Source organism: Vanessa tameamea, chromosome 26 (genome assembly GCF_037043105.1).
Source record: "Vanessa tameamea isolate UH-Manoa-2023 chromosome 26, ilVanTame1 primary haplotype, whole genome shotgun sequence".
NCBI lineage: Eukaryota > Metazoa > Arthropoda > Insecta > Lepidoptera > Nymphalidae > Vanessa > Vanessa tameamea.
In genome coordinates, this window is record NC_087334.1 from 5526956 (window position 1) to 5545466 (window position 18511).

The following is an 18511-nucleotide window of genomic DNA, read 5'->3' on the forward strand; positions in this document are numbered from 1 at the left end:
TAAATCAGTTATTTTTATTTTCGAACAATATGCGTACGCATGTGTGCGTAAACGCCGTGTACAGACATTGCCGGCCGAGGCCATACATGCTATACAGACGAGTCGATCTTTTCGCCGCATCATTACGTTACGAGACATTTTTTTGTAATTTTAATTGTAAATTCATTGTTTCATGTTTTCTTATAATAAATATTATTCTTTCTTGTAAATAAATATATTAAGTTAAAATAGTGTAGTAGTAATTAGGCATTGGAAGTGGGTGTAATATTGATTGCAAGATTCCAGGACATACATATGTACATACATTCATACATACAAGTGAAATTAAATAAAAGATTTTAATAAAAAAATTAACACTAAATGTTTTTTTTTGTAGTACCAAATATAAATAAAAATATTTTAAGTTTAATTAAATCAGTTTTATTTTTTAATCATTTTCGAATAACAGTCAAAAGCAATACAAATATTCTAATATCCTATCTATTTTTATGAGATTTATGATTAAACCTAGTATGATTAACCTAGTTAACCAATGATTCCACCAAATCGACTTGACGACATTTTTTTCTAGTAAATATTTAAATGTTTTTTTTTTAAATTGAATATATATTTTTTCTTTGTGAACCGATATTAATAAAACGAACACTACGCAATATGTTACCCCACGGTTACTACACTACAGATTTCGAACACTTACGATTTTATTATATAAATAGATTATCAAATTTTTATAAAATGTTAAAAATTGGTATCTTTTAACTGTCTATTTTATTGTATACAAAATATAAATAAAAATATTGTAAGTTTAATTGAATCAGTTTTATTTTATAATCATTTGTTAACTAAAATCCAAAGAAATAAAAATAATTCTGTTGTCCTATCTATTTTTTATGAGATTTATAATTGATCTTACTTCGCTCGGTTTGGCGCCATCTATTAGAATATTTGGGCGTAACCTCGTTACCTCGCTTAACCGTTAGTTCACGGGCTTGCCGTTTTTGTCGATTTTGTAAGGGTGTGCGTGCGATTCTCAAGGGCACTTAGCTCTTGTAGTCCTCTTAAATAAGAAATTAGTTTATAAAATTTTATATAAATATTTATATTATTGGTCAAATTTATGATAATTACGTAATTTCAAGTAAAAAATAAACGCCTCATATATAGTCCGCACCTGGTACCTACTTTTTTCTTTTTTAATCAATCAGCCCACCATCTATCATACTTATCTTATATCAATGAACGTCTTAATGCGAGTTTAGGTGTTAACGACACAGACAGACATACAATAAACAAGCGCGCGTCCGGTTGGAAATAGACGGGGTTTCCGGTGCGCGTACGCATTGCATTGACACCGGCGAACATGTGGAATCTATTATCGTTTTTTTTATTTAATTTGAATATTAGATTGTATTAAACGATTCCAACTTTGTATAATTTTTTTTTTAACAGTCAATTCGCCCTCTATAATTCGATATCAAATAAATTAAATATTTATGTTTTTCAATGTGATAATTATTTAATCCTATGGTGGTGTCCCCCTTCCGATGTGAAGATTATTATTTAAGTATTAAACACGCTTTGTATAAAAGCATCCGATAGCTACTAACAACAAAACACTAGTACACGCCGATATATTATGAAGAGCTAATATAAAAGATGGCTTAATGGATAGGACGCGTGGATATTTAATTGAAGGTCGCGTGTTCGGATACGGACGTGATCATTCTATGTACTTTGTATCAACAGAATCGCATGTGCTCAGTGTTATAAATATAGGAAATGCTAAAATTTCAGACTTTTTTAACCAATGTTAGGATATATTTTACCGCCAAACAGACACGCCTACTCAATATAGGGACATAGATACCAGCATGTTTCCTAATGATATGTTTCGTTGACCGAATAAGATAAATCAAATGCAAATAATACTCAGCAACTCTTGTCTGAATATGAACATGCAATCTTTCGTTAAGATCGACGCGTTGTAACCACTGTACCGTGTCGGTTAACATAAATAACGATCAAGTTGGAACCATGTCATCCCAAATCCAATTAACGGGATACCTTTAAAAGAAAGACAATTTTCAAGACATAAACGTAACTGTCCACCCAAGCGATTTATTCTAATCGTTGACAATATTAATAATCATGTGGAATCCTGAATAACGACTTCCTGCGATGTTCAGACTGAAATAGTCGAAACGAATATACTTATTATAGTCAGTTCGATACGTCAAGTATAGTTTAATTCGGTAAATTAGTTCCGAGAAAACGACGCGAATGTACGACTTCCTTTGTGAGTTAAAAATGGGAAACGGGAATACTTATTTAAACTTCTTTGTTTTTTATGGACTATTCTTCATCAGTTTTTTATTTCCTATTTGGTATAACTACCAATCGTTTTTTTATAACCCGAATTTTGATACTTTATCGTGACGTCATTATAGGAGGATGTCTGTGTAATGTAAGTACGTATGTTGCTATTTCCCTTCGTGTCGTTGGTATATTTTATGAACAAACGTACGATACGCACTGTAATCCTTTTCAATCCTCATACATAAGAAATTGATAGCAAAATTATAATTCATTTCGGTCTTGATAGTGTATTCAGGATCAACACCCAAAGTACAGAATACAGACTAAACGTCAAGACTATTTTTAAATCTTGGTTTAAATAATAATGAGAAGTATCTCGTGATCGATAAATCTACGCTGGAAAAATAATCAAACTGTTAGTAGTTGGCGATCATGAAGGGTGAGTCAATCTGTATAAAGCTGCACAGGCAAGAATAATATGTAGGTTTAGAATAATAATCAGACCCTAATAACTGTCCAGACAGTGCTAGGATGAAGACGATTTAAGGATAACAAGAGTTAGTCACCGGCGAAGAAACAATTGATATTAAATGAGATGAATATATAAATTACTTGCTGTCATTGGGTGTACGATGCTGACCATATTTTTAAATTTCGAAATGTTTGTTTTTTTTTTTGTATAATATAATTAATTACATGGTAATTTTATTGCACATTATCTACGAATGGCGTGGCAATAAAAATAGAACACAAAATATTGTTATTAAAATTGTATATATTCTGTAAATTGGCGACTTCGAGGCTAAGTCCTCGTCTTAAGATAAGGGTCTGTAACTTTTTCCATCACCAATGATGATGATTTCGTTCACCGCAGAGCACAAATGAATAAAAATTATAACACAGAAATGTTACAAAATGTTTTCACTTTTTAATACACTTCATTATTGAAATATACGCAAAATATGTACTTTTAAGACTCGTCCGCAGCAAACACGGATTTGATGGCGACCCTATCAATTTATATGTGGTTATAAATGTGTATAAAATAAAATGACTTGCGGTTTTAATGTTAACTATTCGCACTAGGACAATTGTTTACGTTTAAAATTTTATAGCAATGGTTTATATGAATATATATTGTTATTAATAAATAAAATCGTTATTTTCATTACTTTGTGATAACAAAAAACTTTTTACAAGACTTTAAGTAAATTACATAAAAAAAAACAAACTTCAATACCACTAAAACGGTTTTTAAAGCCAACTATACACGTGTAAGGCTATTTAGTGCGTGCAGAGCTAAGTAGCTTCGTTTTAGACTCGCATTCAAGGAACTCTGAAGCGAGGTAAAAAGAGAAACACAATGGTCGTACGTTCCAAACGAGGTATTCAGTGGCGTGCTGTAATTATTGTGTAGTGTGTACCGTCGAGGAGAATTTGTTACACACGAACGAACCGGCTTTAAAAACTACCCGAGCCAAGATGTGAAGGGAAATACGGCTTTATTTTTAAAAAAATTCAACGTTTTTTTTTCAACAAATTGTGTATTTTTCTTTTTTTTTTTTTAAATAAGTTTCGGTGTACTATTTTCGAAATGCGAATTTTAAAAAACTTCGCTTACATTTATTTAGCTTCAAAGTTGAGTTGTTATATTTTTATTACGAAAATGCGATATTCAAACATTGTATGGAAGAATTAACTTTTGACGCGGACCATAATTTAATTTCTTTCAACTGTCACGTGTCATTTGTACGGGCCCTTGTTTTATGCGCGCAGGGCGTCATAAAATTCATATCTTTAGATCTTGTCGTGGCGATTGTACGAAAGTAGCCCGTTAGCCGAGGGCGTCTCATATATCATCTTAATTAAATTTCTCCGCCAGCAGCTTACTTACGTGATTGTACCTGGACTTTTATGTATTGATGTTGCGTGCAAGTGTTAGCGTATACGCCGAGCGGTTGAGCTACTGTGAATAGACTTTAGAATATGTTGATTCATAGAGTCGAGATCTAGTACGTTTAATTAGGGCTTCTTTTAAGCTTCGTATGTAAAACATTATGTATTATTTTTCCAAGATTTGTCATTTATTTATTTCAAGTGACCAAAAGTGTAATATCATAACATTTAATGTAATTAAAGGGACATCTAGATTTGTAAACTGAATAAAATGTAAACGAATTATATATATTAGAGCCACAACACGGTTTCGCTTTGAGGTGTTCAATATGAAGTATATCGCACACCTTTAAGTAGGCGTTAACAAGCACGTATGTATTGTAACTTTACAAGTCTCGTGACTGTAAATAGTAAACCAACCACAAGGTATAATCAAAATATAAATGCACAAAAATTTAATATATGTAGGTATCAATGTTTTGTTTTTTTCAAATTTTGTAATTGTCTAAAATTTTTAATATGATAAAGAAATAACCAATTTCAATTATAAATTTTTATTAATCGCTTGAGCGATTGCTGCCCGCTTACAATAGCACCGTACAAAGGAGCTGTGATTATATGTTTTTGACGGATGTGGCATGTATTAAACGATGGGAATGACGCGCGGAAAGGTGTAAGATTACAATTTCGTGCCTTCGACTTGTTGATTGCTTTGATTTTAAAAAGCAATTTTCAGTTTTAATCTGATATGTATACATTTCAAATTCGTTACTTTGTAACATATTCCGTGGAATTGAGTTTATTTTTTATAATAAATTATTAAATCAAAATTTACATTCGATTGATTTTATTAATTCGATAATAATTCTGATTATATTGAAATATGATTTATTTCAAGGTTATAAGATTAACTTAATGTTTATAATATTAACGAGTTGATTATTACACGTGATGGAGCAAACTCTAATACAGCTATCGAAATAATTAATTAGAGAAAAAACAGATAAAACATAATCAGCCTGTAAATTTCCCACTGCTGGGCTAAGGCCTCCTCTCCGGTTGAGGAGAAGGTATGGAGCATATTCCACCACGCTGCTCCAATGCGGGTTGGTGGAATACACATGTGGCAGAATTTCGTTGAAATTAGACACATGCAGGTTTCCTCACGATGTTTTCCTTCACCGCCGAGCACGAGATGAATTATAAACACAAATTAAGCACATGAAAATTCAGTGGTGCCTGCCTGGGTTTGAACCCGAAATCATCGGTTAAGATGCACGCGTTCACTGGGCCATCTCGGCTCTAAACAAAACAGATAACTATGTATAAAATAATATAGTAAGTACAGCAACAAACAACGCAGACGTTCAAACTATATTTAATAAAATAAGTGAGTTCGTTTTCGTGTTACACAGTACGATGGATCTTTATTGGCCGTGTCTTTAGTATATATTTATAAGTGACGTATTGAATGTCGATAGATTAAAAACAATTTGTCCTAAAGCGAGCCACTGCATATGTCCCGCTTATCTTCCCCCGTATCGCGATCTGCAGGGGTTGGCCGTGTAACAGCTCTGATAACATCGCCGATAGCATCGCACTCTCTGGGGGAGGCTCGTGAAAAGTGACGCTTATTTAAAAAAAGTTCAGTTAGATTTTATTTCCAGTGTTACCGATACATTATTATTTGGAATCTATGCTTTGCTATGCTTGCTTGATTGTCTAAGCTTTGTGCAAGCCCGGCTGCGTAGGTACCACCCACTCATCAGATATTCTACCGCCAAATAACAGTACTCTGTATTGTTGTGTTCCGGTTAGAAGGGTGAGTGAGCCAGTGTAATCACAGGCACAAAGGACATAACATTTTAGTTTCCAAGGTTGGTGGCGCATAGGTGATGTAAGGAATGGTTAATATTTCTTACAGCGCCTTTGTCTATGGGCGGTGGTGACCAGTTACGATCAGGTGGCCCATATGCTCGTCCGCCAACTAATGTCATAAAAAAAAACTGTATAATAATATCGGGAATTATTTATAATCAAAAACAAATATATAGATTAAATAATCACGAACGATGATAACGACCGATTTTAGTAGCTTTTTTCAATTGAGACTTGCAAACTTTGGATGCAATAATATGCGCAAACAAAAGGACACTATCTATCTACTCGATATCAGAATCTGATTGGACGGATCCAATATGAGCTGAGATAATCCACATCAATGAAGGCAATCATCGCGAGAAAACCTGCACGTATCAAATATTCAGACGCTTGTATCACCAATCGGCATAGGAGTGGCCTGGTGGAAGCTCTACATCCCATCCTCCAGAGAGGTAGGATTTACTAAAATAATAGTTACCAACATAAATGGAAAATAAAGAAAGTTTAATTAAAGTATAAGAAGCTGTAATAAAAAAAAAAACTAAATATTATTTTTTTAATGTAAAAAATCATAAGTCTAATCTCAGCCTTACATTTAAACATATCCAATACAAGGGTGGGTACCCTTATCAAAGTGTATACTAAAAGTACGTATTAGCATAATGTATAGTTGCATCACTGTTAGGGCGTTATACAACAATGAATTTTATCGCAACGATTATATTGACGATATAATTGAACCGGGCGAAGGCTACAAATTACCTTGTTTTATTCTGGCGCGTGTTTCGAATTGTTTTTGTAATCTCTTTTTAACTAAATGTTATTATTTACATTGTGACTAGCTATGAACTCTTTTTATGTGAACTTATTTAACAATGAACATGTTTTTATTGAAATTCATATCTCGTAATGTGTACTTATATCAGTGGTAGAGCTTCTCGATAGGTAGCACCCACTCATCAATATGCTATCCCCAAACAGCAATGGTTAGTGTTGTATTATTGTTAATGTAAGTACAGACACAAGGGACATAACATCTCAGTTCCCAAGGTTGGGGACGCATTGGCGATGTAAGGAACGGTTAATATTTTTTACAGTTTCGATGTCTATGAGCAGGGATAATGAAACATTTGACAATCTACGTATTATAAATAAAAAAATATATATTCCAGAAGCTCTATACAAGTTATAAACTGTCCCATACAGACATATATAATGAGTTTTTCTTATTATCTATATATTTCTTATTCATCGGAATATCACACGGATTTAAACTTTAATTGTACGTAGGAATATACTATTATACTCGTAGTAATCAAATCTTACCTTGAATGATGCGTGAAGAGGTCTGCCTTGGAGTGGGGAGGGGGAACGAGCGCTGGGCCCAAACCGAGTCCCAGCCCGCCGCCCAGCGTTGGGGAGAATCGATATAATTCACTGTAACAACGGAAAATTATACAATTTATTATATTTTATGAACACACGGCACATTTAATTGTATTTATCTTGTAACCCTGGAGGATACATTTGTAAGAGCCGATAGCCCAGTGGGTTAAACACTTGCATATTAACCAAAAACGTGGTTTCAAAACCAGGCAAGTATTACTGAATTTTCATATGCTCAATTTGTGTTTAAGCTTGATTTCCTTCTCAAGGAACATCGTCAAGAACTCTGCAAGACTTAAAATCAGGCAAAGATGCGTTCCACCAATTCGTATTGGGGCAGTTGGTGTAATAAACATGGCCTTTTCAACCAATTAATATGTGAGCATCGTGACGTGACCTTTTCCTAAAACAGAGAGTACGACTTAGCCCAGCAGTAATTTAACTTTTCAACTACTTCATAAAAATCAAACCAATGTTCGTTTTTTGTATTATTTTTTTTTGCGTTTACGTATCAATAAATATTACGAAATATTAAAATCGATTGTTAAATTAAGAAGTCTTGTAATGACTGCAATTATTTCGTTATCGCCACGAATCAGCGATCTGTCCGCTGATTCGTGGCGATAATATCAGTGTAATATTTAATGTTTTCTTGGAATCATATCTATAAATTGCCATAATAATCGTTGTTTATGTCAATATGTTGATCGTGATATACAGTAATTGATTTCTGAACGATTTACTTATGTTCTTATTTTATATTTAGTTATTAAACATTTTGAAGATTAATTTTGCTAAATATTCTAACAGTTATGCACTTAGTTCTGATTTTCTAAGTTTACTTTCAATATATTTTTTTCATATAGCTCGCGGATATTAAATGATGTATTTTTAAATATACATATTTGTATAACAGTGAAATATTGCACACTGATTAATCACAATATCTCAGAAACTATAACATCTACAAACCTGAAATTGGGCAGGTAGTTTCATTATATGGTATTGACATCCGCTAAGAATAGATTTTACGCAACTCTATTCCTGAGGGCTTAAAAAGTGAGGTTGGAAGTTTGTGTTTTATATATTTCGCGCGGAAAACCGCAGGTTAAGCTAGTATATTATATATGTTAATAGTACTAAGACATACCTTGATAGACTAGAACTGGTGATGGGCAGAGATGTAGGGTACGGACTTCGGAAGCCACTTGCCGCAGAGGATATAGGATACATACTTGGAGTGTGCCTGAAATTATAAAAAAAAATTAAAAACCTTAAAAGAAGTGGTAGTGGAAAAGAGTAATACTAATGAGGCTTAAAAAGACATTGAAGACGCAAGAGTGTAATACTGGCGACTTCTTAACTTATGATTGAGTAAGAACTCATTCACGCAAAATCCCAATGATTAATATTTATATCCGAAGTCGGATTTGAACGCGGACCATCGGCAACTCTACTGCCTTATAACCTAGCCGACGATACGAGACAATATTTATTTATTATATTATATATTAAAATGAAATTATAATAAATATAACCTAAATATAATTGTAACTCTTTATTTAAAAAAAAAACCTTTACTTCAGTCTTCATGTAATAATAAATTATTATTTAAAAAAAATACAAAATGTATGAATAATTAAAATATTGTATACGTACCACGAGGCCGCAACCTGCGACATCTCAGGACTAAGCATGGGGTAAGGATAGGTGCCCCCCGGGAAGGGGTACATTGGGGTCCGCGCGAGACCTGCCGCTGGAACAAATATCATTATTTTAGGTAACATGCGGAGATATATACGTTAGATGAGCTTTTTGTATTTTATGTGATGCGTGTACTATTCGCAAAGTACTATGTGTGTGTGTGTGTATATATAGTAACACAACTCAACATAAATTAACAAAATGATCCTTATAACGAAAAAAAAATGATATCATTTTCTCAATACATTTTAATATGATTTAATTTCGACTTACCCAACTTGGAGTCTAGCTGATACGGAGGTGGGATACCCATGTGTGCAGGAGGAGGCTGCCCCAGTTCTCCACCGGGACAGAACAATGATAATCCACCACCAGCTGATAAGCCCATCTTGCCAGTCTGCAACAAAAACATATTATGTATATTAAGTATTATATTGCTTACACGTTAGTATCGAAAATGACCGTCTTTTCGGCAACCATATTGTTCGTAATGTCAAAATATTTAAATATGTCATTATTACGAGTACCGACATTTCTTTGTTTTCGGATAACAGACATTTTATACCAGAAAACTTTTTAAAATCAACGTACAGTGGTGTTGCTCTATATTTGTTTTTCTATCTGTTAAAAGTGGAGTAAATGGTATAGGATTTGTTTTTTTAAATAATTCTTACGTCACCAGCCTTGTTTTTTTATAGATTTAAACAGACTGTCAGTGTTGATAACGCGTCGAAGAAAATAGTGGCCAGCTGTTAGCCACTAAGTACACACACACTAGTAAAGTAGTATGACGTTTGGCGAGTTTCAACCGTAACAGTCACGCACACTAAAATAATAAGTTGGGTCATTTGTTGTCGTTATTTTGTAGTGCGACAAAAATCTATCTAGATGTATAATTGATTTAAGGGCACCAGCAATAACTATTCATCTGTTAAATTATACTAACATTAATCAAGTGATTATCATTTTAAACGTCCAGAACCTCTTTGTGAATAATTATGTCTTGTACAGTAAATCTTTTCAGACGATGTTCCGTGTAACGAGATCCCAGTTACTGTTCTAATATATGTATAGACGCCAAAATAAGCGACCATATTTTGAAATAAGAACTCGTTTCAAATTTAATGTCAAATCTAAATGTACCGTCCTATGATACAAAATGAACAAGATAAAAGGCTCTGAAAATACATTTCAACACACGAACAAAACCGAGGGAGTGTGCAAGACGCGTCATTAGCAAGTAAATTGGCGCCGGTACCGTATAAATTTCGTCCTACCCTCCCGCCCAATTATGCAAAATGGCGCCCGACGAGGGCCATTCAACCGCGTCGTACTTCCGAGTGTCTCACCTCTAATTAAACTGGATCTTCTTTTCAGCACTTTATTATGCGAAATAAACGACAGGATCACTGGTGACACGTAGGCGTAAATTAATTATGGTGTTTCCACTAGAATCCCTGAATGGTAGTGTTTTGTGTGATTTTATTCGCTTTTGAATATCAACTTCTATTTATGCTACATAAAAGTTGCAGTCCGAGCGCTTCAGCTAGAACATATTATGCCCCGCGACTTTTAATTTTGAGTCGTTATAAATATTTTTTCTCGCTTTTGTTATAGAATAAATACAAAAAAATAAAACAAGTTAGATTCTTTGGATTTCAACTATGACGAAGAACCGAGTAAATAATTTTGTCCACTTCAAAGCTGAACAAACGTAAAAGTACTAATACTAAAGCACAATAAACCAGTTTTAAACATTTCAAGTCTCTTTAAACCATTTTAAAAGCGAACTCACTGACAATTCCTTAACCGATCCTTCACATTCGAGCAGGAACTGCTTATTAAGACAATAATTACCACGAACAAAGAGTCCCCACTAATTAATAATAAAACACGCACAAACAAAGCCATCCATTCACGCTCGGGACAGCGGATAAAAAAAAAACAAAAAGAGAAAAAATAACCGAAACGGTGGTCGAAAAGCCTCAACATGCGAGGACGAACAAAAAGAGCCCATAGACAATGATGACAGTCGAGACGCATAATGCGGGAGCAGAGCGCGTTCTTAATTTGAAAATATTTCCATAATAAGATTTGTCTATGGCGCGACCGGTAACAAAAGATACCGAGCAGGCTTTGTTCAACTGACAGCTCGTAATAATTTAAAAAAATTAAATCACGCAATTACGCGGGCGGGCTATCGCAGCGCAAGAGTTCGCTAGTTATTAGCTAAACAACTTTTCTCGTTAAAACTTGCATTTTTGAAATTAGTAGGTTCGCGTCGCCTTTTCAGCTCTTCGCGTGTATTGAGAAGGTTCCTAATGAAGGCCAGGTGGAGTGGCCAGCTATTGAAGGTACGTCGAGAGGGTAGTTATTGAAGGCGCATGAAAGCGCCGCGTGACGTCACCGCCACTCAAGCGACAAGCTCCAGTCGCTAATTGGAACTCGTGGCGATAGGACGCGAGAAATGTTGCCTCAATCGACTAATACTTCAAAATTGAATAGGTTTGTTAACGAGCGGCCGGCTGAATGTTGCGAATGGAGTCGAGTGCTTGGTTAGCATTCGCTAACTACCTTATACGTACGTCTATTTTTTATTCCCTTTTAAAATTGAAGCCTGAAAGTTTTATGGTTATTATAATACAGAGGCAATAACGGCATTCTAGATGGCCGTCGATGTCACGAGATTTCAGTTCAAAATGGAATTTCACGAGATCGCCGACTCTGAACGACCTCACACTAGCGCAGCGAGAACACCCCTTTAGTTCACCAATGCGAACGAAGTAGGGCGTAATATCTTGAGAGTTCGCCCCCAGGGTAGTGGGCGTGGAAATAGGATGCTGCGTTGCTATGACAACCATGTGTAGGGGCGAGCGTTCACGTGCTCCACTGTGGTGTGGGTGCAGGGAGGGAGCTGTGTTAGTGTGCGTTTAGGCTGGCGTCGGGCGACCTTGGAAGTTTCGGTCTAGTTATAGTTGCATTTCTCTTTTTATGCAGGACAAAGTCACCAAAGCGTTAACCTTGACAATCACAACTATATTTTTATAGACTACTGGTTTCAAATGTTTGTTTTTTTATTTTATTTTAAATTTAAATAAATATACTTATCCAAATAAGGATTTTATTAAAGAGCATTTTGCAATTTATTAACCAAGTAATCTTGAAAAATCTGCACACCCTCGACGGTTTTCCACATCATTTCTCACACATTTCCGTCATTGGTCCTTTGAGCCGGATGTGAGCGCCGCCGGAATCTTATAACGAGAAAAGCGCCGAATATATTTTATACGTTCTTTGTTGAAAGAAGCCTTTATAAAATAATTCGTATTATTTTCAATATAAGAATATTTCTAGGAACACAATATACTTATTTATTTTTCCAATAGTTTATTTTACAATTTAATAATATTTATTTATTAAAAAATAAATAATATCACTTTGTGTAATATATAATATAATACATTAAATAATAAAATATAGACATAAATTGATTGTACCCTTAAAATATAAGGGTAGGAAAAATCTAATGCTTAAATTTTCGAGGGCAGAATATTCAAATCTACAAATCGGGGTGGGTACTTAGGGCAGGGGTTGTTGACCTTTTTCCGGAGGCTGGCATGCGGAGATCGACACAGATATATATGTATATAATGGTAGATATAGAGAAAATGGATAAGATATAAGTTATTTAATTTTTGTACGATTTACAGCTTATTAAAAAAAAAAATAGTTTGATTGTAATATAAAATATTCACATAACTTTTTCAATATATTAGTAAAATATATGTTACTTAGCATAGTAGTAATGTATTTCCAATGTTTTTATAAAACAACTGACTCCTAAATATTCGAATAAATAAAGTTCAAAAGTAAAATAAAATTAAAAAAATATATCATTCAAAATTCGAACACAAGTGTTGAAAAAGTTCTGTAACACGACTTTTCTTAAAACGTATGTTTCAAACATTTCTAGCTAATATTTCGTTCCCATTCATTCATTCAAGATGCCCTTCAGTCTCGTGTTCTCGTCATTAGTTGTACACCTAGTCTAGATGCTAGACGCTAAGTTAGCTATTTGCGTCTTTCTGCAGGGCGTCTAGCTACGGGGCACACTCGACGGTTAGTGCATGTTGTAATAATGCCAATTGTTGTTGACCTGTTGTTTTTAACGGGAATATTGACGTTTATATATTATTGATTCACTTTAAATAATTAGCAATAGATATGATCAAGAATTATAATTTTAGTTATATGATATATTATAGCAAGTATTGGCCGGATATAATGACGGAGTTGTCATAATGTTTTATTTTAATTATATATTTTAAGTTATTGAAATTTATACCTTTGAATATATACTTTTGAATAATTCTAAAAAAAAAATTAAAACAGTTTTCAATGTTCACGTATATAAAATACATAAGCTATATTAGTAATACTATCTTCAATCTTGTATCATAAAATCTACAAATAAAGATTGTCGTAATCTTTTACGAAGACAAACTAAAAAAAAGCAACAAAATTCCTTTTATAAATTAAACATCTTTACTAGTAGTTAAATCTTTTAATCAATACGGCTCGGCGTTTCCAGGCAAATGCATATCCTGGCTGAGGGAAGGGTATGCCAATTATGTTTTTGACGGCAACCAGTGCCTCGGAATCGGAAGAGTTTTCGGTTATATATAGCATAGCCGTTGTATTAATTTACCTAAAGAGTGTATTTTTTTTAATTCAAATGTTTCTTATATATAAAAAATGTTTTATCAATATTTATTATACGACTTATACGATAAAATTATCTTAAGATTCTTTCTTAAGTAAATTGTAATGCCTGATTTTGTTCTTCCGTATTTTTTTTTTACTTTTAGCGGTTGCCTGGAGATCTCTGTGAGCGGTAAGTCCGTCATTGCTTCATATTTTTTGTTTACTACGTGCAATAAAGAATAAATAAATAATTAAGGCGAGGAATTTGTACGGATTGAATGAAATATTCTCGGGAACTACTGGTGCGATTTGATTATTTATCATTGCGTCTCTAAGTTCTTTCTACGACTAAGAAGCGGTATAGTGATCATAAAGGAAAACAAATGCGGCAAAGTGTATGGAATTATAATATAAATGTAACTTTAACGCAAGTAAAAAATACCTTAGATTTAATCCTAATTAATATTATTAATGCTTTATATTATACTTTGTTTATTTATTACGCTATTAATTATTATATTATATTATATTAATTATTTATTATTTGTTACGTTTTCACATCTGAACTACTCGACTGATCATTATGAAATTTCCCATACACGTTTTCAGGGGTACAGAAATGGATTTAGGCACACCTGACCCCTCCCCACACGTGGAGGGAAACTAATCTATACTATTATTATAATTGTGAAAGTGCCTCTGTCTGTCTATTGCTCTTTCACGACCAAGCCACTGAACCGAATTGGACGAAATTTGGTATGAAGCAACATTTAACTCCAAGGCTTCTTATTTCTAAGACTTGATAACCAACCTCTAATACGCGAAGTCGCGGAAAACAACCGGTCCTTCATAAATGCCTAAACGTCAGGTGCCATATACAAAAAGAACAAGTTTAACATCCCCTAATATAAACTTATTCGAACGATAAAATGAAAGCAATCAAACCATTCGCCTTGACACACCTAACCCGTGTCCATTAATCTCAATACGTTACCGCCACTGAGTCACAGTGACTCAGAGCTAAGTATTATTCAGTATGAAACAGTAGACACTTCAAGCTTGACACGATCGTAAAATATTTAAAATCGACTTACAATGAAACGTATTTCGATGCCTATCTGAACTAATATTATAAAAACTATTTGTATGTTTATATGTAACCTCCAATTCTAAACAAAAATCCATGTAGAAAGCGAGATTGTTGCTGAGCGCTGTAAAGTATTGTACTTATATTTGATATTTATTAAAAAACTGCGCCCAAAGCGTAAGACAGGGCCGGTCACTAGTTAATTATATTTCAGAGAATTATCGTCAATATCGTATTTCACTTATTTATTACGATCGAGTTCGACATTCGAGTTGGTAGAGAATAAGCGCACTGATTCTTAGTAAAATATGCACAATATAATATTTTGATAACATTGTTTTGAGACACGATACTGTGTGCAATGAAATAACTATGAAGTAATGTGTCTTGTCGCAAATTTAATTAACCATTAATTTAATTAATGAATGAACGAATGAACGATTGAATTATTTATTATTAACCGAAAAGGAAATACATTATTTATTAGCACTTATATAGGATTAAACTAATCCCGTGCTAGTAATTACTTTATAACATAAATTTATAATACATTAAATCGTCGATATATTGAACTTAACGATTTAATTTAAAATTAAACAAGATATTCATATATAAATGAATTTCGTCCTGATGTTTGTTTGAAAAACAAAATAACTTTAACCGGTATTAACGGTTCGGAGTGTCACATACGATATTCCTTTATCTTTTATTGTCAAGTTTTCCATGTAAAGTATTTTAGATGCGCGCGCGCCGAATATCCTCGCCATATCGCGCGCTCCTGACATTACGATCATTATATGAATCTCCCCAGAATATCTTATGACGATATGTGAAACGTGTTCTAACACTTTATATTTAAAGTTGAAATTAGTAAAGCATTTGTGAGCTTTAAATTTTAATGCGTCTCAACGATTGTCTCCGCGGCTAATCGTAAAAATTCTTCAGCGAGGGTTTCCATTACGGACACTATGAGACACAGTGTCGTTTCGCTTCGATAGTCTTACGAGAAACGTGTGAATGATGATGCGCTGAGTTCAAGAATGGAAAACGCATTTAGTGTCATCCTTTCTTGTTCCTTCTTTAACGTACGCGTTGCTATCTTGACTCGGACGGTCGGCATTTCCGCTACGTCCGCTATTCGAGAATGATTTTGCGTGACATTACACACATATACAAGACAGATATATAAATCTGACCGATTATAAATATATCAATTGAATGTTCTTTTTTCGAAAATCTTGTCAAGAGCAGAAAATAACTATAATTTTATGTTATCATATCATATAGTGTTATGTTTTGTTTCATTTCATAATTATTCAAGGTATTTTTAATTGTTTTTTAAAATCGTCATGTTACTTAATTACATTGAATGTAAAGATAGTAACAGTTCAAATTCTATTGAGAACAATCAAAAATTATATCTGAACAGTTAAATGTGACGTATGCAATAAAACCTAAAACATACACACACACACACACACACACACACACACATGCACACTAAATATTAAAAGATAAAACAGTTGAACGTTTCCGATAATCAAGCTAACATCAAGAAAATAAGCCGACTACGTATAAAGACACTGGACATGCATTATTAATCAAACAATGCGATTATGTTGTTAATACAAGAACCCCCTCTTTAATATCGTCGGGTTAATAAGATATAATCACACGTACTAGATTAGAAAGTGTCATCAAATAAGAATCGTTATTCTGGAAGGAAAGGTTTTAAATAGTGAAATATTATTGAATATTTTTTTTACTGTTTAACCATTAAAAACTGTGTTTTATAAACTAGTTCATATCATTAAATTCCAAATACGACATTACTTAACAATGTTGAAAAATCTGATCCCAAAAATACCTTCTTAAATTTTACAATTGTTAATTTAATTATATTTAAAGAAAATGACAAAAATAACAATTAAACTAAAAAATTAAATAAAAATATACATCATTCAAGTAGGTTTTAACTGGATTTTTGTACAATCATAATTTCACAGAATCGTTTTAATTGTAAAACAATCGTAAAGTATTAGATGCGACCGAGAATCACCGACAAGAAACTCAATTGTTTCCTTATTTCCAACATTTGCAATATGTTATATACAAATACGATTCAACGAATATAATATATCCTGCCCGTAAGTCAACAAGTCCTAACTCCACACTTTTTATCGTCTATATGATCTCGTGTTCAGTAATTTGCCTTATTTATGTCTTTTTAATAAACGATTGATATACTGTCATAAGTTAAATAAAACAGCTCTTAAGATTGAAATGTTTTTTTTTTTAATAATATTCAATGAACGAGAATAAGTCCACGGGGCCATGTCGTGACAGATAGTGTTTTATAGACACACATTTAATAAGCAAACTGTAATTAAAGTAAACGACACGTCAAATGGTTAATACTGGGTTGTACATTTCCCATGGCGTTTATAGAAGGGTTAGATTTAAAAATATGTCGCTAAGTGCTGATCGACGACATCGATTTCATTTTATCCTGTCATTAGAATGGAAATGTTTGATATAATTAGTGGCAATCATATCAGTTGAAGAACTGATAAACGATGAAGAATTTTACGAATGGTGACCACGACTTGGAATAAGGAGATTAGGACGCTCCTGGACCAGTATTGGATTGGAAGGACTGAGAGAAAACTCTGGATACAGGTGTTATAGAATCAGTCGAAGTGGCGCCAATCAGGGAGCTTATGTTGATTTTACCCTCAATCGATCCTTCAACAGGATTTTAGTAAAATTAAATGTGAGTATCTAAATTGCTCGAATAAATTACTTATATAACTCATAATATATTTACAAATAATGTAATAAGCACGTTCTTATTAAACAACCGTCATCTTTGACATTTTATTGACAACAGCAAAATAGTATACTATTTTAAGAAAAGACAAAAACAATCCTTAAAAATCTTCATAAATGATCAAAGTATCGGCGTTTAAATTTAAGAGTTTAACCCTTTAAATTATAACGTAAAATTCCATTTTTATACTAGCTACATCGTTCTCAATTTCCAACGTAATAAACAGATGGGGTTAAATCTGCAGTTGACGTCGCCCGCAGCGAGACTTCAAAGGAAAAATAAATGTATGAATTGTTTAGCGAAAATACAGCCGCAGGCAGGCCCTTCCGACCTGCGGTTATGTAAAATTCGGTTGTTATTTTGTATTTCGGAATATCGGAAGGTGTATGTAACTATGTACTAAAATATAGTTTATATGTTATATCAGTAAATGTATGCTGTTCTGGTGGTAAATATTTAACACCGGCTACACAGTGAGGGTTGAAGAACAAACATTAAATGAATAAATCTTGTTTTTTTTCCGGCGAGGAAACTCTCGGCTTTTCTCTACTATAATAAGCATGTTTTATAGATGTTAACCCTCTTCTTTATGTTCATTGATGAAAACTTCATTAAAATCCGTTGCATAGTTTATAGTATCTAAGCGTACAAACGGCATGTGAATTGTAATAGTAATAGTAAGTAGTTGATAATGACATTTCTTATTG

General features: G+C 33.3%; 1 protein-coding gene across 5 annotated transcripts in view; it reads right to left on the minus strand.

Moving 5' to 3' along the window:
• Positions 1–18511, minus strand: part of Pan (pangolin) — a 152626-nt gene that overhangs the window by 9545 nt on the left and 124570 nt on the right. For all 5 annotated transcript variants that reach the window (XM_026629883.2, XM_026629874.2, XM_026629891.2 and 2 more), the window contains exons 5-8: positions 9457–9580; positions 9139–9235; positions 8630–8725; positions 7420–7530 (exon numbers count right to left, since the gene is read on the minus strand). In XM_026629883.2, coding sequence (XP_026485668.1) covers positions 7420–7530; positions 8630–8725; positions 9139–9235; positions 9457–9580 — 428 coding nt within the window. The remainder of the gene's footprint in view (positions 1–7419; positions 7531–8629; positions 8726–9138; positions 9236–9456; positions 9581–18511) is intronic.